Source organism: Lates calcarifer, linkage group LG14 (genome assembly GCF_001640805.2).
Source record: "Lates calcarifer isolate ASB-BC8 linkage group LG14, TLL_Latcal_v3, whole genome shotgun sequence".
Taxonomy (NCBI): Eukaryota; Metazoa; Chordata; class Actinopteri; family Centropomidae; genus Lates; species Lates calcarifer.
In genome coordinates, this window is record NC_066846.1 from 13,757,450 (window position 1) to 13,782,431 (window position 24,982).

Here is a 24,982-nt window from a genome sequence, read left to right on the forward strand (position 1 = left end):
ACCTCTTCGGGGAAACAAGACTGAAGACATCGCAGAATCCGGAGCCCAAGAAGAAGACCTTTTTATTTTGATTGCTACCACCACTGTGACTCCTGTATTTTTCTCTTGAACTCAAGCTGATAAAAGTCAGCTGAAATCATAAACATTCTAAAAGATTGAATTTTCCCTAATATTTGTGTCCATATTAAGTATTATATTTGTTTCTATGCTTATTTTTCACCACCATTTCTTGCCATCGTTTCCACACAGTATTTGATTTACTGTCTGAACTGTTGGCTAATGTCACAGCTTCGCACCTGGACTCATGGTTGTTCTCTTTTTTTTGGGAATAATTGTTGCTGGTTGAAGATTTAAAAAAAACTAGACCAAACCAAAAACAAAAAAGTGGAATTGGATGCCTTTGGGGGGGAGACAACCTTTCAAGATATTATAGTCGCATCTTCTTTAAGGCTGCTGTAATGTTGAATAAAAAAACAAAAAATTTACACAGGATGGTCATGGCAGTGGAGATACTGAAGCTGACAGCAGTTACAATGACGTCTGTCTGAATGTTGTGTCGTTTGTCGTTCTGACTACTAGGATTGGATCTCCCATCAGAACACCACCCTTCACCTTGAGAACTGCAAAGTCCTCCGGTCCAAGTCAGTCTTTTTTTCTTTTTCTTTTTTTCTTTGGGTCTTGATCATTAGGGTTATTGTTTCGTGTTTACTGCCTGTTTTCTTTATGTGTTTAGTGAAATGGGATGCGCCAATGTTCTGTAGAGGAAATACTGGACAGAAAAAGAGAACAACCCTCAGGATCATTTGTCCTTGATGAACTTGTTCTCTTGTGTTGCCTCTGCAGCATATTGGCACCGCCCGTGTGGCTAATTGCAGTAATTATCTACATACCTTGAACCCTCATTGTTGTCAGGGTTTGTGAATTCTTTAACAATGGGTTCTGCAAGGTGCCTGCTTTGGTCACTCTGTAGTTATAATCTGAAGAAACTGTACAATTGCTTGATACCATTTGACTTAACGATTATCAGCCAAATACAAATGCATCCTGACAGATACATTTGGCTTTTGTTGTCAAGATGTGGCCACTTTGCTGTTTTAATGGGTGTGTTTGAATTGTTTTCCACAGATACCCAGAATGGGATGGTGAGATAACACTTGGGCCCAGGTAAATCATTAAGCCTTTAGACAAGTAGTAACCACACCAGTTGAGAACCAGTACCCTGTTGATTTTTTGAAATTTTCTTTGTCATTCACCTACACTTCCCTTGTTCCCTGTTAACTTCAGTGCCACAGGGAAAGATGCTAAGCCAGTGGCCTCAACCTCCTCAACCCCTGCCCAGACCTCCCAACATCGTCACCAGAAAGCGAGGCATGGAAGCCGCTCTCGTTCCCGTTCACCCAGCCCCCGAAGGCACCGTGGCTCAGACAGTAGAAGAGAGAGACGCAGTCGATCACGATCACCACACAGCTCCAGATATTCTCGCAGGTCTGTGAGATAGAAATTCTGATAAAATCTTTCTGTCAAGTATTTGTCATTTTTAAATTTATCATTAGATTAATTGATTTTGTCCATGCTTCAGTTCCCGGTCTCGTTCTCGCTCTCCACGGTATGACCGTCCTACGTCCTCCCGCTATCGGTCACGTTCGAGGAGCTATGAGCGACGATCGTCACCGAGGAGGAGAAGTAGCGAAGACAGGCGATCATCTCCGCGAAGGAGCAACGAGCGACGATATTCACCAAGAAGGAGGAGTGAAGAGAGGCGATCATCACCCAGGAGGAGGAGTAATGACGATAGATGGTCGTCCCCAAGACGGAGCCGCGAAAGAAGATCATCACCAAGGAGGAGGAGCGAAGAGAGGCGATCATCACCAAGAAGGAGCCGTGAAAGCCGATCGTCCTCCGAGAGGTCGCCCCCTCATCGGACGAGATCAAGCAGTGCAGAGAGACTGGCCAAGAAACTACTTAAAAAAACAGGTTTGAGAAATAATTGAGAATAGTTGTAACAGCTAGGACTTTATAAAAGAGTTTTTTTTTTGGTTACTGAACATACCTGGCTTTGTCTTTCCAGCTGTCCAATCTCTGTCAAAAGACTCTGACCTGGAGGCTGTGGTTAAAACTCTTGCTCCTGCCTTATTGGCTGAGCTAGCCAAGATGAAGTCTTCCTCATCATCATCATCCTCTTCGTTGCCCAAAGGAGGGAAGCACTCAAAATCTTCTCCTACTGCAGGGGGGAAGAGCTCATCCTCTGCTGCATCTTCGTCGTCATCATCATCCTCCTCAGCAGCAAAGAAGAAGGAGTCGACAACAGCTTCCTCTAAAGCAAAGCCCAGCTTGCAGAAGAGCGAGGCAAGTGCTCCTACAAAGACTAAGGTTGGTGTGTATGTGTGTGTGGAAACTTTGGCAACAAACGGTTTATATCTGGTAAATAATTTCTTTCACTATCCCTCATCGTGGCTCTGTCTCATTGACATAATGTTTTGATCAATGACGCAAACAGAAAAATATACTTTTAGTTAAATATAAGATATATCCTGAGATGAGATATTTATGTCACGAAGGTCAGCTAGGACACTGGACCAGTTTCAGTCTTTAGTCTCTTTAGTCAGTTTGTGGTGACCAAGTCTATATTTGATTTTCTCTTTCTGTTGCTGCTCAGTTGGGTAAAGCTTCAGCTCCAACCATTGTGAAGCTGGAAGGGATTTCTAATTCCCTCTCTCACAGCGATGTGGTCACTGCGGTGGAGAACTTTGGAAAAACAAAATCGGTCGTTCTGTTTCGGTCCAAACTCGAGGTATGTATAGAGACAAAAATATATTGATACATCAGCCTTGAAAAAATGATGCAGCCTTCAAAAAATGTGATGACATGCTCAACCAATCCAAGAATATATTGAAGGTTATCCTATATTTCCGGTTAGTTAAAACACTGTAGCATGTGAGAAGATGCAGAAACAGAATCAAGTGCATGTAAATACATCAAGAAAATAAGCTTGGACTAAAACATGTAGTGTTGACCTGTTAATGTTTTGTACCTAAGTGTGTGAATGATGTAGTAATCCAAAGTTCTGTGTGTTTGATGTGCACATGTAGGCAATCGTGTGTTTTGAGAAAGAGGAAGATGCTAAGAAGCTGAAGAGTGTGAAGGGCCTCGACATTAAAGAAGTGTTTGTCACTGTTGCCAGAGAAAAGGTATTAAGGCTTGATTTGTCTTTTCGGTCCCGGGAAAGTATGCAGTCCAGAATATAAGTATTTGGACAGTGGCACATTTTTTGGTCTTCAGGCTCTGTCTAAATACTTGTGGTCTGGACTGTGTGTATTAATATATTTTTGCTGTAAAAAATGACAAATCTCATTTGGTTTTTTCACAGAATATTGTTTCTAAGGAGCAAAAGAAGACTCCTCAGAAGTAAGATATGCTTTACACACATCTCTCTTTTTAACAGTATTGCAGACTGGAGGTTTTATCTTGTTTTTTTCAGTATATTACAATTAAAATTTAGTGACTACATGGCCCTTTTGTCTCCTCTGTAAATGAAAATGTCTCCAATTTATTCTCAGATAGTTTCCTTCCAACATAATTTGTATGTTCAGAATTTACTGCACTTGCTGATTTCACTTTTTGGGAAATTGGACAAACTCACTTCTGTATATCATTTTGTTAATTTAAAAATTAATAATCGCTAACACAGTCGTCCCAGCAAGTCAACCTTTGAAGGACGTTATGTTCTTATAGTGAAGGAATTCCTCTATTTTTTCCTGCTTGACAACCATGTAACTCTTTTGTTCACAGTAAAGCATCCGTTTCCGATGATGCCACACCTCAAACTGCTAAATCCACAACCACCACTGAAAAGAGCGCTGTGCCTACATCTTCACCCTCTGAGGCCAAAAAAACAGTCAAACCGAAAACTGCTTTGAAAGGTGCAGTGAAAGGCTCAGCAAGTGTCACTAAAGCGAAAGCCTTGGTTTCCAAAGCACAAAATGTCTCAACGGAGCAGACAGCCAAAACAGATAAATCTGTGCAGCAGGAAGAGACAGCCGTGGTTGAAAAATCTGCAGATGTGGCTGTTGCTAAACCAACTCAAGGGTCAGAAAGTGGTACAGAAGCAAAGGTCTCTGCGACCAAAGTGGAAACAACCTCAACCTCACAGGAACCTAAAACACCAGAGGACAATGTGACTGCAGAAGGAGCTATGACAGAAGTAAAGGTGGAAGAAGCCAAATCTGCGGCTTCAGAAACTCTCCCTGATGTAGAGACTAAAGAATTAGAAACAAAGGTTGAGGAATCTGTGGTGGCGCTGGAAGATGCAGCCAATGTTGTTGAAACAGGAAATGCAACAGAACCTGCCAAAGTTGATGTTGAGGCAAAAGAGGCCAAAGACCTTGAAGCAATGGAGCTTGGGGAAACAAGACTTGAAGTGGAGGAACCTATGGAAGTTGAAAGTTGTGTTGAGGCCAAACAGGAGATCTTGACAGTTGCAGAGGCTGTGCCAGAAAAATCCAGTGAGAGTCAACCAACCACCAGTACAGATGAGACCACACCAGATTTGTTTCTGCCTGAACCTCAAACTGTTCCACCTCAGACCACAGACAGAGTACCTAAACCTGCAGAGATCAACACTCAGATTGCCCTTAACACTCCAGAAACCTCTGTCGAAACATCATCACAGGTCCAGGAAAGCACCCAGCCAGAACCAGAGTCCACTGTACAAGGGCTGGAGACGAAGACAGACCAACAGCAGGCTACATTGAGCTCAGCTGAAGCTGCTTTAGAGGCAAAGACGAATGCCGAAGGGGTGGAGACAAAAACAACACAGAACGGTGTGTTGATGTTGATGGATGGTGGTTTAAAAAATAAGCCTGGCAATATTTTTACATCCTCAGTGTTGATGGTTTTTCAAAATATGGTTATTCATCTTTTTAGATCCTGTGCCCGCTGCGAAGACCCAGAAGGATCCAGCATCGGCCGAGGACGCCTGCAAAGCTGTCAGCAACATTTCAGCCGCGTCGACTGTAAAAACTGAGCCAACACCTGCAGCAGCGAGCGAGCAGCAACCAGCAACAACCTTGTCCTCCTCAGCTGCAGTCACATCTCTGACTATCGGGGAGATGGTAGAAAAGCATCTGAATCAGAAGAAAATCAGTAAGTAATCCAAGAAGAAGACTGTGTTTGTCTAACTGATGTTGTGACTGTGTGTAGATAAATGGCTGCACATGATTGTAATTCATATTTTTGTCTGTTCTTTTGTTTTTAACGTTTACTTTGTCCTTTCTTTCGCAGCATGCCTCAGCCATTCAACCTGCTTCTCACCAAAAGTAGGTTTTTCTCAAATTACTTTTATGAATTTTTGCAGGATTTTAATGTCTTTGTTTTGGTTTGGTTCTTATTCTGAGCTGATGCACAATGAAGCATTAAAATGTCTACAATAAATGGATGTTGAATTTGTAGATCTTGAACAGTCTTAAACTGTTATGAACTCACTTCCTAAGAAAAGGCCTTAGAAGTTGTAAACGAAAAGTCTTAAATTTAGTCTCATGTTTGCAGTAGATGTAATGTTAATCTTTAGTTTTAAACGAACTTAAACTGTTGCTGCCCCCCATGATTATCTCTCACTCAGTTTTTTTTCCATCCCACCTTATTTATCCAGTTCTTTTCACTTGATAAGAAGTTGTTGTTAATAACCAACCTCCCGAAGTATTACGAAGGCTGCTACACAGAGGCAGACATCGCCAAGCTGCTCACTCCGTATGGATTTAAATACGAAAATGACAACATCTACGTTATCCCTCAGACAGGCATGGTAGGCACCAGGTTATTCATTAATCCCATATTTCCATTGTCGTCTTTTCGTCGTCTTGATCGATTTCAGTTTCGTTTCTGGTTTTCCTCTAAGGTTTTTGCTTTGATGCCGACGGCAGCCAATGTGCACAACATTCTGAGTGCCACCAGGAAGAATCGCTTCATTATCAAAAAGTCCAGACTGAGGTTGAGTGTGGTGGACGGCGGCATAACTATGACACCGGTGAGCATGTACACAACGCTGCTCATTTCTACTCTCAGATTTTTAAAGATGTTCAGTAAATTTAACACTGCCTACTCTGATGTTTCTGTTTCAGCTTGGGTTTTATAAATCACTGATGAAGCGGATGAATTCTGTAAGTAACGCAAACAAACCCACTAACTGTCCCAGTAATTATTAAAGCAACATTATCACTATTACTGTTACTATTTTACCTTTTTAGCTTCAGAATCATTGACTTGTATTAGGGAGAATGGAACCTCTGTCATCTCCAGTCAAGAGACAGAAAATCTTTGTTTTCTGTATAAGAACACCGCTTAGACTCAGGGCCTAATAGAATTAATTACCACTCGTGGCTGCAGAGGATGCTGTTGCTCAGCAAAGTTACATTATGTTGCTTTAAAGACTAGACTTCTTTTAATTTTATTGGTCAAAGTTTCTTATGCTCTGTTTCCAAATTACACATCATCTCTAGAATATATATACAACATGTTTAAAAATACAGGAAACCATCAGCATTAATGTCAAACAGTGAAGAAATGCAGGAAAATCCATTCAGTATTGTCGATACTGTGTTTTGGTAGAAAAGTCTTTTACTTTGAAAACTCCTCATTGTCCTCGTGTTGACTTCTGGGCTTGAAAGTTCACCTGTTGTTGTTGATGCAGCCGGTCCTTGATGATGGAGAGAGAACAAGTCTACATCAAGAACATTTCACCACAGGAGGCCAGAGACCTCAGGGAAGCTTTGAGAAAAATCGATTTTGTCAGAAACTACCTGCCACTCCTTAATAAGGTAAAAACACCTGCACGCTCACACACAACCAAATATGTACGTGAATGTAGAAGGCCTTCTTGTCAGTCTTACCTGTACTGTTTTTTATGTGTTTCAGGTATTTATCGAGTTTGAGTCCATCCGTGACGCTGATCGGCTCGGAGTCTGGTACAGCCTCCTGAAACAGCCTCCTCGCCACAGAGTCCACAGGCTGAAAACACCACACAGCGGCTGCACTTCACTGCGTAAGTCTTGATTTTAGGAAATAAAAACACACAAGATATTTTTCTGTTTTGAAACATATCAGCAAACGCAGAGGCATATTACTGTTTTTTTTTTTTTTTGTCTCGCAGCACCAAGACTCGCAGCAAACGCCATGCCGGACAGCAAGGACGTTGTTGCTGGGGCAACTGTCCCGACTACAAATTTTGGCGTTCCACAGGGCAGCATTTCACCGTTTTGGGTCACGTTGACAGCTCCTCCCTTTTTGTTCCCCACCATGTCTCCTTGGTTCATCATCCCAGGTAAGAGACACACAGCTGGAAACATAATTTAACACGTTTACTCTCTGTTCAGTAAAGTGATGGTGTTCATTTTTCACTCCTAGATTATCAGACAGTCAGAGGAAACAGCGACATTACGGTAAGCTCTGCCGGTGTGTCCAGCAGAATCTGATCATGAACATGATCTCCTGCGCTCGAAATTCCAGTCTCTGACATCAAAATGTACCATAAATCATTGTATCATTGTGAGGCAGCGTTAACAACAGTTCCACACGTTGTGTTCTGTTCTTTTCTCTTGCTCTTGAATTGAACCTTTGTCTCTTAATGTTGTGTCCTGTAGAAGGCGAGCCGTCAGGGCTCTGTGTTCTCCACAATCATGTTGACCGGTTTACCAGAAGGAAACTACAGGCATGAGGACGTCGGCCAGGCTGGTCTGGCCTTATTTCTCCAGACAAAATCTCCGCTCCCTGTACTACAACGTGACAGTCCTGACACTGCAGAGGAGGGTGAGGAGACGAAGCTGCAGACTGACACGAGCACAATCATTATCGTGTTTACAGTTTGATTCTAACATCTCTGCTCTCTTCTCTCCTTTCCTCCAGGCCTTCGTGCATTTCACCGATTGGACTTCGTGCTGCAATTTCGTCCGAGATCACCTCAAAAATCCGGTTTGTGTCGGAGGCTGCGAACTCAAAGTCCACTTTGTCTTACAGCACATGTATCCTGAATCAGAAGAGGTATGGACATTATGGGTACATCCCAGATTCCGTTAGTTGATCATTCGGCTCACCATCTCAAAGGTTTTTGAAATGCATTTTAAAAAGCAGATACATGTTAACTGTAAAATGTGTTTTGACAACATCTCTGTCTGTGATTTGTTATCTGTTTACAGGAGCTCATGTATAAAACTCTGATGAAATGGAGCAACGCTGTAAGTCATTAATCATTTATTTTAATCTGAAAGCAGCTGGATTTCTATTCCCTGATCCTTAACGTTGGCTGTTGACATTCTTTTTCCAGTGCGTTCCTGATCTAGAGTCTCTGGAGAAGCGGTTACTCTGTGTGGAGATCTCTGAGACGACTGTGGCTGTTGTAAGGATGGTCATGGAAGTCGTGGCGTCCATCGCCTCGTTTGTCAGCTTCCTGCCACTCGCCAACAGGGTACAACAACAGCAACAACTCTTCTTTCCACATTTAAGTGTGGAGAGAAAAGACAGTGTTGGAATTTTCTTTCACAATTAAGTGCACCTACAATACATTTTTGAGTACCACAGTTTTGCTTGACTCAACTTGTTGCTGTTTCTCTTCCTCCCTTGTCTTTTCGCTCTACGTCCATGTCTGTCTTTCTACCTCAGATATGCGTGGAGATGGCTGACCCCAGTGGTGTAACACAGGTGGTGGAGAAGTACAAAACTTTCACACCAGACACTGCATTCAAGGTCGCAACTTGGTATGTGTGTCCTATTATTAGGGCTAAGAAATAGGAGCCATTTATTAGACAATTAACCACATCAGCGTTTTCTCAACACAGTCACTATGAAATTTGTTTACCTCGTCATGTCTTTTTTATTCTCCAAATCCCCCATCATTACACCACAATTGATCAACTCCTTTTTCCCTTTTCGCAGGTGTAAAGTTCAGCGTTTTGAATCGTGAGTATATCACTCACATATTGCAACGTTTATACACCAAAAAATAGAGGGATATATTTCATTTGTTTAATTTATATATTAACTATTAACTCAGACACTGGGTAAGAACATGGAAGTAGTATTTCTTTCTTCACCTTCTCTTAAACAAAATGCCATATTCAGTCATTTTGTAAGATCAAACCAAGTTTTTCTGTTGTCAACTTTAGGTTGAAGAGCCTAAAACAGCGGCTTGAAGGCTCCAGTGAGATCACAATAAAACTCGACACCATCAATGTTGAACCCAACTCCTCATCACAGCCACCTCCTTCAAAACCTTCTGATAATGGGTCGCAATCTGCTCTGCAAACCAGTACCCCTGCTTGTGGATCCGTCACAGCAGGACCAAGTGGTGAAGTAGCAATGGAGGAGGATGGTGAGAAACTGGGAGCTGAGATTGCCGTGGACTCTGCTATTGCTCCTAAGGTAAATGAAAATGTAGAGAAAGCAGAAGTTAAGAGGGCAGAGGGCTCCACTACAACTATAGACGCTGCCGCTGGAGGAAACCGGGTCAGTCCTGCACTCACAGCTCCAAGTCTGGTCACGTCTGAAGAGAGCATCACAGAACTTCCTCGTATTGACCAGGACATATTCAAGGCCCTTACAGCAGCAGTTCGCCAGCACAGACTTACCCGAGAAGGCAGGACACACAGCGAGGAGAGAGAGGTGACGCCTGGCTTTAAGTCTCACTCAGTTATACTGGCTAATAGCGAATCTGTACAGCACCAAAATGAAGAGTCACACTACAAATGTATTTGACATCACACCTGAGAATCTGGTTGTGTAAGAGTTTGGAAAGGTTTACTGCTATTAGTTAACTAGTACTTTACTTAATCAGTATAGTCTGCAAGTTTTATTTCACCTGTCACAAATCCAGAAAAGCTGACTGCCTCCTTTTAAATATTTTTTATAGAGCCCCAGCAAAAGCAGTACAAGCTGTAGAAGTGGAGAGGACAAAGACACACCACAAGAGAAGGTAAATGTCTGTGTTTTTTTGATTCCCCTCAACCTCCTATTCCTTCTTTGTGACTTTACACAGGGAATGACGTAGGGTTGCTCCCTAAAAGTTGAGGATTTGTCACACCTGTTGGGAAAACCGTGATTCGACTCACAAAAAGTCAGTCGACGACTTGTTGCACTTTTTCTTACTTGTCTCAGAGTTCACACACACAGCACTGCAGGAGCAGCAGTGTGGCAGGCTGTAAACCTTACAAACAAATCTTGTCTTAAAAATGACCGAACCACACACCTGTGATGGAAGTAGAGACGTGATATAACCAAAGGGCAGAGTGACACCAGACAGAACAAGGCAGGCCAGTACGACTCGTTTCTGTTGGCTGCTCAGATTGTTGTAATTACACAACTCTGCAGAGGGTTTTTAATTTGAAATTATAGTTACAGGAAGTGGAAATAGAGGCAATACCCAGTTGAAGGGAGTGAGAATGAAAGAGAAAAAAATTCAGAGAACATAAAACATAAAACTGAAGGGACAGACAGGATAATGAAAGTACTTCTTCCTAATTTGATACAGTTAGAGAAATGTCATGCAGTTCTTCATTCACAAATCAGAAAAACTATGTAGAATGGAAAGAACTCCCCCTACAGGTCTATCTACAGGTTTATCTAAATGCAATGGGAACAGATTGTAGATTGGGAGGTGGTTAAGGATAAGGTTAATGTAATCCAACTAATTAACCCAGGAAAATTGATGCAGTTCAACGAGAGCCAGGTTGGGCTGAATCAGGAGTGAATGTTAGTATGACTGACTGTTGCAGCCCTCAAAGTCTGCAAAGAGAAAACGACGCAGACTCCTCAATGCAGCAAGAGCTCCCGGGTGTACCATTCCTGAGGTGCTCCAAGCAGCTGGAGGACCAGAGAAAGCAGAACGGGAACAACCAGTCCCTTTTCCATCAGTGCTAGCAGAAGGAGAGCAACAGGTGTTTGGTGAGAAATTGAGGATGGGCAAGATAGAGGCAGAAGGTACTGATCAACTGATGGATGATATGGGACTGACATCCGATCAGAAAAGTATAGTGGAAGTAGCACCTCCTTTAAGTGAGAGAAGGATTCAACTGTTTGATAACACAGGAGAAGGTTGCTAGATGCTGAGTTAGCTGATCCTAACAATTGGGGTAAAATTGCTATGATTAGACCAGGTAGGGTGCCATTGCACAGTCCGTATGGGTGGATGTCCATTTGGAAAGCCACAGATATTAAATCAACTTCAAAAATGGTGAGTTGCTTTGCTGTCGAAACCCCTGGTAAACCAGGCAACTGTTCCGACGTGCAGGTAACTCTGTACGATCACCTTCAGAGCCCCTGGGCAGAGGTGGAAGAGATAGATGAAGATAAAAATTTTCATGTTGTGGCTTACCTCATGGCCCTGCCAAGCCCAGTGCATGTTGCACCCCCCAGAGGTTACATCTACTATCACCCAGTCCCCAAGCCGATCAAAAAAAGAGCCAAACGTTCAGGAGAGGGTGTTGAAGGAGGCAAAAAGAGAAAAATTCAAAAAACTTCTGGATGACAGCTCTCTTTAACGTCTCCTAACCACTCCCTAACCTACATATGGTGCCTTTATGTCATGTTTATGTACTCATGAATTCATAACCATACACTTGTATGTATTTTGCTTTTTTAAAATTGCCTTACTTATGGCCTTCTTTATGTATACAAAATATATTGTCGTTATGTCAAGATCATTATCCTGTGCCTAGATGTTTGTCATATACAGTCATATGTTGAATTGTGTGTGAATGCTTCCTCTTACACATTTACACTGTTTATTATTCAGCGCAATATGAATGTGGGAAGCATAGGCCAAGATGGCTTTAGATGGTGCTTCTTATATTTTCTGTTATTGAGAAGTTTACACCATGGATTTGATATACACACATATATATATACTCAGTGTCTCAGTATTTACACTGGATGTAAGCAACAGGCAGTGAGCAGGGGGACTTTCCAGAGTCATCAGGCCTCAGCTGCCAACGATGCTGGTGCACAGAAGTCATCCTTTTAAAGTACGGACTAAATAAACAAAGTAAACTTTGGTGAGGCAGGAAGACTTTCTTTTTTTGTGGTTCTCTACACCCTGCAGCAGGGACAGGACCTCTCTACGTCACTGAGGTAAGCCCCCCTCCACATGGTGGTTAGAGGTTAATCCCATTAGGTCTAGATGAAATAATTCTAGATGCTTGCCATAGGCATTCCTGTGGGGTCTGCTAAGAACAAGGCTTGGAGGTCACAGATAAAGGTGACTAGCCACTCCTTGACTTAACTAGAAAACTTTACAAGAGTCACAACCTTTTGGTTACATGCCCACTTAAGGTTTAGGTAGGGAGGGAAGATCATCTCATAGTGAGGCGTTGCCTTAGGCTTATCTTCAAGGTCTAATTATCACCTGTATTGAACAGTTACATTGTTGATGTTATATTGATTTGAGTTTTTTCTCATTCCAGGATCAGGATGATTTTACAGATGACATTGTTTCTTCAGAGGCCTTCCTTTTTGACGAGCAAGATTTCAACATGGAGGACTTTGTCACTGTTGATGAAGTCGGCGATGACAGTGGGAGACTCAAGCCCCGAACACCATTCCTCCCCCTCTGCCATGCAGTCCTCCATAGGGGAAAATGATACAGATACATCATCTGCTGCCAAACAGACCACAATATCCTCCTCATCCAAGTCGACTAAAGAGTCGTCAAAGAGCAGCTCCTCCTCTCACTCTACCTTTGTGTCACCAAAAAAACCCAAGGACTCATCTGAGCCAACCAAGTCCCCAGCCAAACCTTCATCCTCTGCCAGTCTTAGTAAGAGCTCTGCCTCCTTTTCTTCTGCTGAGACCTCCTCCTCCTCTGGTCACAAAGCACAACAGAGCAAGACAAAATCATCAGCCAAAGCCTCTAATAGTTCATCCTCGAGTTGTAGGACCCGGTCGTCCTCTACTGCACGTGAAAGGGAAAAGATGGTAGCAGCGGGAGCTGCTGAGGCATCAAAAGAGACTCATCCTAAATCACAGAGAGAAGAAGCAAAAGCCACAGAGAGTGCAGTGACAAAGTCTGACCACAAAGTGTCAGCAGAGGGCGTTGCTGTAAAAACTGTTGAGTCAGAGACAAAAATAGAAACATCATCAGAGATGCATCCACCTGCACAGGGACAGGGGTTAGAGTTGAGTCAAGCCCAGAATCTGCAGACTGATTCAAAGGACAACACATCCAAAGATCTGAAGGAAAGTAAAGAGAAAAGAAAAGAAGATGATGTTGACAAACATACAGAGGAGGAGGACGAGGATGACTGTGAAAATTTCCAGGTCCTTGATTCACTTGATGACCAAACAGAAGAACAGATGGATGATGGGGATCAAGTAAGCAGCACTGAAACTCGGCTACCTGAACCTGAGAAAGGACAGAGTTTGCATGAAGAAACCTTTAAGGTCTTGGACAGTGTCAACGATGAAGGCAAAGTGTACCCTGAGGAGTGCAGTGAAAAAGAAATGGGCATTTCTCTCCAAGTGGTAGAAAGCGCTACCGACAACCAAGCAGTTACAAGTGAGGAGGACAGTCGACTGGTTGAAGACGACGGTTCCACGGTAAAGCAGCCGGAAGGAAGATGGATTCAAGTAGTCAACAAATCTGATGATAAATCTGCAGCTGAAGGCACAGTTAATGAAAATCAAGCAGCAAATAACGAAGATAAAATCCAAGTGTTAGATACAAATAGCAAACTAGCTCCAGGGGGCAAAGGAGATGGAAACAAGAGAAAAGGAAAAGAAGAACCTCTTGAAGTTGGTGGCAATAAAGACACTTTACAAGACCTTGACAGTGATGTTACTGAACAAGACACCTTTGAGATATTGGATTCAATTGACGATCAGACAGCAATGGAAGATCACAGCCAAGAACCATGAAAATCCCAGTGATCAAATGTCTAAAGAAAACACAGAAGAAGACGATGATGCCTATCAGGTAATTGATTCTGTGGAAGATCAGCCAGTGACTACAGAGGCTAAAGTGTGAGGCTGACCACAAGGAAAAGAGAACCAAGAAAGTGGAGGCAACTGCTCGAAAAGATGAGAGATCATCAAAGAGGAGTAGCCCCAGGACCAGAGCATCCAAAACTGAAGAGAAAAAAACACAAACAAAGACAGACTCCACTGCAGGAGCTTCTGGAAAAGACAAGGAGAACGAAGAGGTCTCTGAGGAGATGGTGTATGAAGTAGTAGATTCTGTTGAAGATGAACTGGTTAAAGATGCAGCTGCCTCAGAAAGGTCTGGTAGGAGGAGGAGTGCAAGGGGAAAGAAAGAGGACAAAATGACATTGAATCTAACTGAAGTATCTGAAAAACCAGATAGAGGTGAGGAAGCTTCATATGAAATTTTAGACTCTGTGGAGGACGAGACTACCACAGAAGAACCGACTGTTACGACAAGATCTACTAGAGGAAGAAGGGAAAGAACAACAAAGAAAGAGGCTTTGAATGAGAAAACAAAAAAAGAAGACACGCCAACAAGAAGGAAGCACACTCCTGCCGGAGAATCGGGGGAAAAGAAAGAGGAGAAAGCACCTCCAAAAGAGAGCACACCAACAAAGAAGAGTGACACTGCAAGAGAGGTCAGTGAAGAGGATGCTACCTATGAAATATTAGATTCTGTAGAGGATGAGGTTGTTAAAGATGAACGGCCTACTCCAGGAGGAAAAGGAAAAAGGGGAAGACCAAGGAAAGAGGTTAAAACAACTAAAAAAGACACCGCAACACTGAAGAAGGGTGATAAAGACGCATCTGAAAAAGTAACTGATGAAGAAGAGGTGACATATCAGATCCTTGATTCCGTGGAGGATGAGATAGTTGACGTTCACCCCCCCACAGAACAGTCCAAGACCTTTTCTAAAAACAGGGACAAGCAGACAAAGAAATCTCTCACAGGATCACCCAGAAATGAAGAGGAAGAAGAGGAGCCAGTGTATCAGATTGTTGATTCTTTGGAAGATGATCAAGTTCAGGAAGAGCCACTGACCACAGAGGTGTCCAGTAGGGGGACAAAGGAAAGAAGTAAGACAAGAGATGAAACTTGTCCAAAAGAGGAGGCATCAGCTGTAAAAGAAGACAAACAAACATGTAGTACTCCTATTGTGGAAGCGTCTGAAAAAATAGTTGTGAAGGAAGAGAGTCTGTGTCAGATGGTTGACGAAGAGTCTGGTAGGGGAAAGAAGGAAAGAACACCAAAAACGGACGTTAAGAAAGAGGGCAGATCAACAGCCAAGCCCCGAAGTGACACTACAACACCAACAGAGGGGAAGAAGAAAAATGACACGAAGGCTGCAACAAGCGCTCTGGTGAACCTGGATGAAGTGAGCGAAGAGGAGGAGGATTACCCTGACGACACAGCCGAGGAGGAAGAAGTGAGGAAGAGGCAGGCTGTAGCTAAAGAGAAGCAGCTCGCCAAGGAGCGGGAAGACAGGAGGACCAGGGAGAAGGAAGACAGGAGGACCAGGGAGAAAGAAGATGGGGAGAGGGAGCGAAGTAGCCGGAGTAGCAGCAGCAGCAGCAGAGGAGGTACGAGGAAGGTGAAGGAGAGGGGAAGGGAAAAGGAGGAGAGGGAAGAGGTCGACGCCAAGGAGCTGGTGACCCTGGATGAGGTGGGAGCAGATGAGGCCGGAGAGGAAAGAACGGCACAGGGTCAAGAGTGGGATGGGGAGATAACGGAGGGGGAGCTGCAGACACTCGTCACCCTGGACGAAATCATAGAAGAGGAGGAGGAGGGAAAGGTTGAGCAAACCACGCCAGAAGCCCATCCAGCCAGCAAGGACGAAGAATCCATGGACTCCTTAAACCCAGAGGTAAAGATCAAGATTTAAAAGCATGCGAGTTCATTTCCCCTCTGTGGATAAACACTGATGCTAAAGATCTCATCTCTCTTTTTAGACTTTGGTGACTTTAGATGAAGCAGGTGATGATGAGGAAGAGAAAGCAGACGAAGCTGAGAAGACCTCAAGATCTGCTAAACGCAAACAGGATGATGATACAGGTGTGTGTTACCTTTTTAAATTACAGCATACTTTATGTTATAACCACAAGACAACAATATCTCTGCTTCTGCTGCATCTGCTGCATTTTAATGTTTGTTTTGTTATTTTGTCCATCATGCAGTCTGACAATGCAGGATCAATAGAGCTTTCTTTTAAGGTGTTGTGCAATAAAAAACACCCATCAAAATAAGACCACCTCCACTAAACCCAGCATTCGACCTGGGTACAGTGTTGCATCAGGTGACCCTGTTTCCAGAAGTAAAACTTCTGCTCATATTCTCATATAACACAACTTTTTTTCTCATTTCTGTGACTCATTTTAGAGGACAGTATGAACTTTGTGACGGTAGACGAGGTGGGAGAGGTTGAAGAGGAGGAAGAAGAAAAGGAAACTACCAAGACAAGAGGCCGAGCCAAGAAGAGAACCAGACAGACCCCTGGTAACACAAACACATGCTGTCATTTATATATTTACACTGTTTACACAGTTATGTCTAAGAGACTCAAAAATAAAAACTGTTTCCCAAAGATGGAGCTTTAAAATATGAAATTTTGTCGTTGGTTTCCCTTTTATTCGTTTGCTCAGACAGTTCATTGTCTTTTACCACAGTGAGAAAATCTACCAGAGGGAAAAAAGCTGAGAGAGAAGAAGAGAAGGAACCGGCTGATTCTGACGGACCACCTCCCACCTCACTCGATCCATCGACATCGTCAAGCAGCAGCCAGCAGGAGATCCAGAAGGCAGAGGTGGAAGAAGCGAGCTGTGCTGACATTGATGCCTCCTCTGCTGGGCAGGACCTGCAGCCTGAGCACCCTGAGGACCAGAGTCTGGAGAGATGTGTGGAGGAAGGAGAGGAGAGCAGGGTGGACATTAAAGGTTCAGAGAGCTGAGAGAAATGTTATTCCTTACTTTTAGCAAACACTTCACTTTAAACCATTTGTTTAGAGCTGAAATAATGATTATTTCCTGCACAAAGTCTGAAGCAGCGTCCAAAACCTCCATAAATTTAGACAAAGAAAAGTAGCAAATTGTCAAAACAATCAGAAGCTCTGCTGTGATTTCCCAGATCTTAAGGTGATGACTTCACTTTGTTTTATAGGAACAAGGAATCTAAAATTAGAAAATTATCACATTTGAGAAATTAATTATCTGCCGATTGATTAATCGGCTGATCACTGCAGCTGTAGTGTGATTGTCAGGGTGTAAATGATTTATTGATCGTTCTGTTCCTCCTCTTCTTCAGTCATGAGTAAAAGGAGGAGGGAGCTCATCGAACCCGAAGCAAAGAGATCTCGTTCTCAGTCTCCTTGTGTTGCTGCTGACTTCAAACTGCCGCCGTTCAACCCCAGCAACCCCCTTGGTGACAAACACACGGCACTTTATAACTTTGTACAGTAAAAATTGAATTAGATTAAAAGAGTTTTTTAACATTAGTGTTCCTGTTCTCTGTTCTCTTCAGGTCAGGAGTTTGTGGTTCCTAAATCGGGGTATTTCTGTAACCTCTGCTCTGTTTTCTACCTGAACGAGAGCACAGCCAAGGACCTCCACTGCAGCAGCCAGAGACACTACGACAACCTGCAGGTACACACACACACACACACACACACACCAAATGAAACACACTAAAACACACACGTGGCCTTAACATTGTTTATCCTCCTTGTTTTTCAGAAACATTACCAGAAGCTGCGACAGAAATCATTGAGAAGTTCAACACTGAGTTCTCAAGGCTCCGTTTCTGATTGATCCAGACTTCAGCTTCTGATCTTCTTTTATTTATTTTTTAAAATAAAAATGTGACAAAGGTAAAGAGCTGGACAGTCTGCAGGCACTGTGGCTTAGAAAATGAACTAATCACTGTCTGTCAGTGTTGTGGATTTTACATCTACCTTGATACTTAAATATTACAGATACATAAATATTTTAGCATGGATTGTCCAGTTTGGATTAAAACTCCGTCCAGCTGCACAGTTTTGGTGCCTTGCTCTGTCGACAGTCGCACACTTTCTTTTCATTTGTTGTGTCCCGGAAAAAAGCAGGAAGAAGAAGGCGAGTTTAATCACGGAGTCTGTTACTGTTACTGTTCAGTCTGGAAAGGTGCTTCATGTATTATTTTGGTCATGAACTCGCTGAACAGTAGTGGGAGGAAATGGGTTATTATGTGTCTTATTCCTGTGTCAGATGGTTTTGGGTGGAAAGCTGCTCAGATACAGTAGGTAGTGAAAGGACCGGGAAAATAAATCACTTTAATCGTGTTTATACATTTTGTGTAAAGATGGAAGAACAGGAAGCAGAGGGATCGATCTGTCGATCAATCGTCTTTAACTTGGTCTCACTTACAGTAGATACACAGGTGTTTATCACGTGCTCAACGCAACGTGTAGCACCTTTTCAAGGATGAAATGTTACTCTGGGTGTCAATGAATCCTAGAATTAAAGCTTGGATACATGTTAACAACCACTGCAGCTTTATTAACCAGCGTAGTGCAACGCTTGAATTTGTAAACAGTATTCAGTTGTTTTCTTCAGTTAATTTAACATAGCAAGGGTTCAAATCGTGAGTTTATGAGAGAAGTATAATTTTGTCTCTCACAGAGAACGTGATCATTTTGTATTTTATGTGAACAATAGCTAACTTGTAAAAGTCACCACAAATCATACAGATTACATTATGGGATGTTTTTTTTGTCTTTCCTTCTTTTTCTTTCTGCCTAAAATGGCACCTTTCATTTTCACAAAATCAGCTGAGAATTACTCAAAACGCAGTTTCTTCACATGCAGGTGGACTGACATTTTCACTCTGTAGCTGTATTTACAGTCTGTCATTACTAGTAAATTATGATTGATCTAATAAGAAAATCTGATCATTTTGATGAGTAATTACACCTGCTGTTTAATCAAAATCCTCAACAGTCGCTGATAGAAGCTGGCACAGTTTACTGGACTCATTAAATCCTGTGTGGCGTGAGGTCAGGGTTTAGACTGACGTGCTTACTCTTGGGCATTTGGTGCTGTTTCTTTACACAAGGGTCCAACATGTTGATTTATTTCTGTTGTGCAGTTTGCTTTGTTCTGTTTCTACAAGATACTGAATAAAACTTGAGTGTCTCACATGATTTCTGACCATTGTTTATTAAAGGATAACCCTCCTCTTTTTTGAACCTGGGCCTTATTCCATGTCAGATTGTTATTGTTGGTATCTGACAATATTATGATAGGATTCCTACAGAGACAGAGCTTTTTATTAAAGAGGAAGATCCTTTTAGTTTAACCAGAAACATCTCTATATATCACTACCAGACTCCATTGTCAAAAACAGGGATTTTACAGAGCAGAACACTGGAGTTGCTGGAATACTACAGCCTCCATCTGTTAGTGTGTTTGTGTTATTGTGTGACTTTCAGTGGTGGAAGAAGTAATCAGATACTTTAATGAAGTCAAAGTACCACAAACAACAAACCAATCGAGGCAGTGGTATTCAAGTGACTTCCATGTTGTGTAAGGTAAAATTCCTGTTTTTGTCAATGGTGTCTGGTAGTGACAAAAATAAGAACTTCAATGAACTAGAACATGAAAAAATAAGGCCCAGGTTAAAAAAAACAGAGCAGTTATTCTTTAACAGTGGGCTAAATACATTTTTAGTTGTTTCAAAGTCATCTGTGTATAATTTAATCTGTGCATTAAAGATTGATGGATAAATTAATGATTATCCAACAGAAACCGGATAAAGTTTCCTGTCAGTGCCCTAAACGCAGGCTCCTAGGCTGTGTGTGATTTTCAGTTTAATGTTTTAGGTGACACTCGGCTGACTTTATTGACCTTTATTTCCTGATGATATGATTCAGCTTACTGGTGGTGGTACTGATTTTTCTTTAGCATAATGACGTAATTTGTTACTTGTTTGATTTGTAAATTAGAAGCCACAAACAGGGTAAAGAAAGTGAGAAAAATAGTTTTCACTCTCCATTCCAGTGAACTATAATGACTCAGCTAATACTGTAGGGCAGTGGTAGCCAAACAGTAGCACACAGCTCATTTAAATTGAGAAATATTACATAGAAGAACAAAATACATCAAATAAACAAGACATAAGGTGACTACTAAAACACTCTGTGTGAAGATAAAACTCTGCATAAATTAACTAACAATCCTGATGTGTCACTGTTGCTGTTCATTTTTCCCAGAAGAAACAACACTGTGAAATGAGAGAGAGAAGTTGAAAAATGACTGTCAGAGTTGTCATTGTACCTCTGCTGCATAAATTTTACTGTGTCATTCTCACAGAGAGGGCAAATGTTTTATAGTGCTCCAGCATTAGAGTCCAATCCTTATTTTAAACAGCTGCCAGAGTCAAATCAATTGCTCAGTTTGTAATCACATGAATCAGCTTTACTTTAGACCTTAACTATGTCTATATGACACTGTTTTATTGTGAAAACCACCTGAGTCCACATTCCTGCTTCCAGCTTGTTTTTGTAGAGAGCTCTGTCCACAGTGAGACACAAAAACATAAAAACAATATAAAAATATTTTAATCTTTTCCTTCTGAAACCATAGCTGATAAGGAATGTAGCTGACAGTCAGTGGTAGGGGTTTAACAATTCTCCAGATCCATGGTTCGGTTCATACCTCAGTTTTTTTGTTTGGTTTTTGTTGGCCTCAGTTTAAGAATCGTTACATATCTCATCAACGGTCACTAAACCCTCTCTGAGATGCGTCCTCCATAACTTTGCGATAGTTCTCCCAGTGCATGTTGAAACACCGAGATCATGTTTTTAGGGGTCATGCACGTTTTGAAAAGGTCAGTTTTTAGAGGAGAAAATGATGTCTTAGTCTGGACGGGGGCTACAACCAAAAACCAAAAACTGGCTAAGTGTAGACATACTCTACGGAAGATGAAATATGCCAATAGTAGTTGTCATTTCAGCTGACAAAAACGACAATCAATGTACAATAGTTCATAGTTATAAAATATTTTCAAGAATTATGTCAAAAAAAACATTTCAACATAACTTACACTTATGCTCATGAGTAACCATGAGTAAGTCAGTTAGCTCGAAATGCCATTGCTACAGTGTATGAATTCTAAAGAGAAGTTGAGATATGATTTCGTCAGAGTTATCGTTTTATCTGTGCTTCATAATTTTCACTGTCTCACCTAGAATGAGAAGGATGGTTTCACTTATTGCTGAATCATCCCTGAAGACTTTTGTTTGGCCTGTTGCTGAACAGCAGCAGAGTAAGAAGAGCCTCTAAAAGTCGAATTAATATACCAGTCTGTGTTTTACTGTACTACTTGGATGTAGGTGCATGTATTAATGTTGCATCCTGAATGAACAGTTTGAATTTAAGTTGACCAATCATAGCAGTTATGGGCTTACAAACTGAGAGAAAACTAGATTTAAAAGAGGGCAGTTCATAGTTCTGATTTTATGGCTTTAATGAAGACATTTAAAATGGTGTAAAATCATTTTAATGGAATTTCCATTTACACTTTAGAGCTTAAATAAATGTAGACATGCAAATTTCTACCTTTGACCAGTAGCAAGCCAAAGAGTCCAAAATACACAAAGCTATTGTTAACTTCAGTAGCTGTGTTGCACCATAAACTGATAAACACAGTGACATTATATATTTAAACTTATTTAATCTTCCTCTTTAATCAAATATTGTATGTCACTACAGAAGTTTAAAATATTAATACATAAAGTACTTATGTATTTTTAAATGCATTAAATTCTCTTCATTTATCTTATATATTAATATTATTTTGAAATTTCTAATTGTGTCAAATATTTTTAGTTATTGTTTGATTAGTGGTGGCTTCTGTAGCTTGTTTTACTTACATTTCTGTCACAGATTATGTCTGTAAGTTTCTGTGTGTAGTAAATTTGTAATAGTCTTTCTCTGTGTGTGTTCGTCCTCAGTTCCCTGTTGTGTGATAGATGACAAGATAAGTGACTGCATATAAGTGCTGGTCTTTGTCCTGGGTTTTCTGCCGCTGCACAGGAAAGCTGAGGCTTCATGCTGACTGGTAACTCTTCCCTCCTTAAAACGACAGTTATTACAAGTTGTCTGCTCCTCTACATGTTACTAACATGTTTATGTCTATTGAAGGTTATCATCAACATCTCCATCATGAAAACACTGGCCGTGTCTGCACTTGTTTGTGCCCTGATTGCTCTGACCAGAGCTGCTGGTGAGTTTTATTTAGAGATGTACTGTTTTATTCATTAACAGAGAGGAATTGTATTTACTCGTCTTGAGATGAATAAAATCAATAACTTCTATGTCAAATTGTCCGGCTCTTTCAGAGGCAGAGGCCAGAAAGGATTTAGCAGGTCAGTGGGTATTCTTTTAGATTTTCATTAAAAGGACTGGTTTATATAGTCCTAGTATTATTATCCAAGTATGATAAAGAAAAGTATCAGTCACTATTGGTGGCTGCTTGGCTTACGTACTTGTAGGGCAGAGCACAGCTGCTAACATTAGCCTAAACCCTATTATCTGTGGAAATACTACACTGAGAAAGGGACTGGTCCTTGGTTTTGTAACACTGTAAATCTGTTAGCCAACATGCTAACATTCTCACCCTACGTTGGAGCAGATAAACAGTTTACAATCTTCACATTCAGACTATCGAGAAAGCAAATAAGGATAATCGAAATTCAAAATCAATGCAAAACCTGTCTGGTTCTCTTGCTTTGTTGTCAGTAAAAAGTCTCCTGGTCAAGAGGGCAGCGTCTTGTCCTCCTCGCTGGTCTGAGTACAATGGCCGTTGTTTCTCCTACATTCCAAGAGCCATGACTTGGGCTAAAGCTGAGGTAATCAGGATCATTTCAGTTTATTTTGCTTACATTATGTTTAGACAAATGGTTAACTGGCATCTTCTTCTGGCTCAATGTCCTTCAGTTAATTAATTTTTTTGTTTCATGGCAACTCCTCTCTCTGTCTTCGTCTCTTATAGAAAAACTGTCTGTCCATGAATGCAAACCTCGCATCTGTACATAACCTAGAGGAGTACCATGAGATTCAACGGGTGATAATGACCACTAGTTATGAGTATAAAGAATCGTGGCTTGGAGGCTCTGATGCACAAGAGGTATTTTTTTAGTAATTGCTACACAAAATCACACAAAAACAGTCATTTAATTTATACCTGAAATAACTTATTTATTTATTTATTTTTGGTTTTGTTTTGTTATTTGGCCACTTGGGGGCAGTGGAAACAAGTTGTGAACACACCAGTGACATATCACAAACAGCTACAGAGCAACATTAGCTTTTATTTGTGATCAAGTTTCTGTCCACCTGATGAATATATGTCCAATATTCACTCCCCCAGTATGTTCACCAGTTAGCCTGCCGCTACAGCAGGCAGCTGTCTTCAGCTGTAAAGTTGTGGGCTGGACTGTTAACAAATGAGCTAAAAGTCACTATACGACAAACTCTGTAAAGCCGAGGGGAGCTGCAGATTCAGGTGATAAGTCTTCATTGGTTCATCGCTATGACCATGAAATATTCTCTTCTGTTCTCTTGTCTAGGAGGGGGTTTGGTTGTGGAGTGACGGTTCACGTTTCGACTATCTGAACTGGTGTCCTGGACAACCTGACAACCGATACGGTGGCCAGAATTGTTTACAAATGAACTTTGGAGGTACATTCATGACATTATTTCCACTGAGAGCGTAAAGTTGTCACTTTTAAGACTTCAAACCTGGTTGTCTTTCCAACACCTGTGGTTACCGTGGTAACAGAAAGTGTTAGAGGTTCCGGAATTCTGGAACCAACAAACGCAGCCTCTACAACGGGTGTATCTGTTACCAGAGCAACCAAACAAACTCACTTTGTTGCAATAAGGAAGTCATTCAGTAACAACTGCTACTGTAATCTGATTTAATGCTGCACACAGAGCACACAGGTGACCCTGTACTTGAGTTTACAGCAGTGTGAAATACTTGATTAGACCACCTACACCAAACTCCTGCAGTCCTACTTAAGTAAAAGTACTCATTCTACAGTAAACTAGTAAAATGCCCCCTGTGACTGATATATCATTGTACATGACATTATATGACAATACTGATGCAACAGGCTACTTCATTAACTTTATCTACAGTTAGGTATTTTGTCCAGTGGTGTCCAACCTTGGGTCAGGCCCTAACAACAGGTCACAAGATAAATCTTAGTGGTCATGGGTTGATTAATGAGAGAATAAATGAGAATATGATTTCCAATATTTTTAGACTTTTCTCTAATCTTTGCATGTATGTGAAATATTGGATAGTTTTACCTCCTTCACTCTAAAACTCTAAAACAAATTATCCAATATTTCTCTTTTAATGCTTTAATGAGAAGCAGCAGAAGTTGGGAATGAGTTGCGACAAAGACAAAAGAATAAAGGAAAGTGAACGTAAAATAAACTCATCATGACGCCACAACTTCCAGAAAAACTTTCTGAATTAAATTTGGTTTAATAAAAAGTATAATATTTATTTTTATTAATAATTTTTGCACTGACTTTTCCATGGTGTCCGTCTGACCCTGTGTTAGAGAACAAATGCTTCTCTGTTTTTTTGGTATTTTCAGGTGAAAAGTGTTGGGATGATACCGCGTGTAACATTCGTCGCCCATTCGTCTGTGCCAAGAAAATCTGATGATTCCTGGGCTGACAGAGGTGTGAAGTATATGTCAGAGCACAAACACCATCAGTCTCCTATAACATGAAATCTCTGTATCTTCTTTTATAACTTTCTTTCTGTCGCTGTAACGCTACTTAAGGAATGAAGCAACAAGTGACATAAACAGGAGCTGGACTGTCTCTTAGACTTTTTTAAGAGCAAAATGAACAGGTTAAGTAAAGAATGCTTTAAGCACCTTGTTATTGAGAGTGAATTGTTCTTTCTTTATGTAAAATTAAAAGGCTCAAACACTGACATGAGCTGCTCTGTGAATCTGTTAAAACTACA

The 24,982-nt window shown here is 41.3% G+C and overlaps 2 protein-coding genes across 2 annotated transcripts in view; both read left to right on the forward strand.

The window, feature by feature from the left end:
- LOC108873681 (uncharacterized) overlaps positions 1 to 19,130 on the forward strand; it is a 36,851-nt gene extending 17,721 nt beyond the window's left edge. The window contains 35 exon segments of the mRNA XM_051075757.1: positions 580 to 641; positions 1,126 to 1,164; positions 1,285 to 1,485; positions 1,580 to 1,974; positions 2,069 to 2,370; positions 2,657 to 2,791; positions 3,090 to 3,188; positions 3,368 to 3,405; positions 3,790 to 4,820; positions 4,924 to 5,142; positions 5,281 to 5,315; positions 5,648 to 5,800; positions 5,894 to 6,022; positions 6,117 to 6,155; positions 6,686 to 6,805; positions 6,910 to 7,036; positions 7,145 to 7,315; positions 7,399 to 7,433; positions 7,690 to 7,800; positions 7,897 to 8,031; positions 8,187 to 8,225; positions 8,315 to 8,455; positions 8,650 to 8,744; positions 8,923 to 8,946; positions 9,153 to 9,648; positions 9,896 to 9,958; positions 12,444 to 12,551; positions 12,553 to 13,884; positions 13,989 to 15,824; positions 15,910 to 16,012; positions 16,337 to 16,453; positions 16,624 to 16,890; positions 17,258 to 17,374; positions 17,474 to 17,595; positions 17,686 to 19,130. Coding sequence (XP_050931714.1) covers positions 580 to 641; positions 1,126 to 1,164; positions 1,285 to 1,485; positions 1,580 to 1,974; positions 2,069 to 2,370; positions 2,657 to 2,791; positions 3,090 to 3,188; positions 3,368 to 3,405; positions 3,790 to 4,820; positions 4,924 to 5,142; positions 5,281 to 5,315; positions 5,648 to 5,800; positions 5,894 to 6,022; positions 6,117 to 6,155; positions 6,686 to 6,805; positions 6,910 to 7,036; positions 7,145 to 7,315; positions 7,399 to 7,433; positions 7,690 to 7,800; positions 7,897 to 8,031; positions 8,187 to 8,225; positions 8,315 to 8,455; positions 8,650 to 8,744; positions 8,923 to 8,946; positions 9,153 to 9,648; positions 9,896 to 9,958; positions 12,444 to 12,551; positions 12,553 to 13,884; positions 13,989 to 15,824; positions 15,910 to 16,012; positions 16,337 to 16,453; positions 16,624 to 16,890; positions 17,258 to 17,374; positions 17,474 to 17,595; positions 17,686 to 17,760 — 8,511 coding nt within the window. The 3' untranslated portion in view covers positions 17,761 to 19,130.
- Positions 17,802 to 24,949, forward strand: LOC108873686 (galactose-specific lectin nattectin). Its single transcript, XM_018661990.2, has 8 exons — positions 17,802 to 17,819; positions 21,942 to 22,048; positions 22,132 to 22,213; positions 22,329 to 22,355; positions 22,729 to 22,838; positions 22,982 to 23,116; positions 23,559 to 23,670; positions 24,603 to 24,949. Exons 3-8 carry the CDS (start codon positions 22,153 to 22,155, stop codon positions 24,668 to 24,670), a joined length of 513 nt encoding a protein of 170 aa, XP_018517506.1. The 5' UTR covers positions 17,802 to 17,819; positions 21,942 to 22,048; positions 22,132 to 22,152; the 3' UTR covers positions 24,671 to 24,949.
- Positions 24,950 to 24,982: the final 33 nt, after the last annotated feature.

Bases quoted from the DNA above. Each gene is read 5' to 3' on its own strand.
- LOC108873686 (XM_018661990.2), top strand. From the start codon at position 22,153: ATGAAAACACTGGCCGTGTCTGCACTTGTTTGTGCCCTGATTGCTCTG. The intron at 22,356-22,728 runs GTCAGTGGGTAT...CTTTGTTGTCAG, and splicing joins GGCCAGAAAGGATTTAGCAG to TAAAAAGTCTCCTGGTCAAG. The intron at 23,671-24,602 runs GTACATTCATGA...TGGTATTTTCAG, and splicing joins TTTACAAATGAACTTTGGAG to GTGAAAAGTGTTGGGATGAT.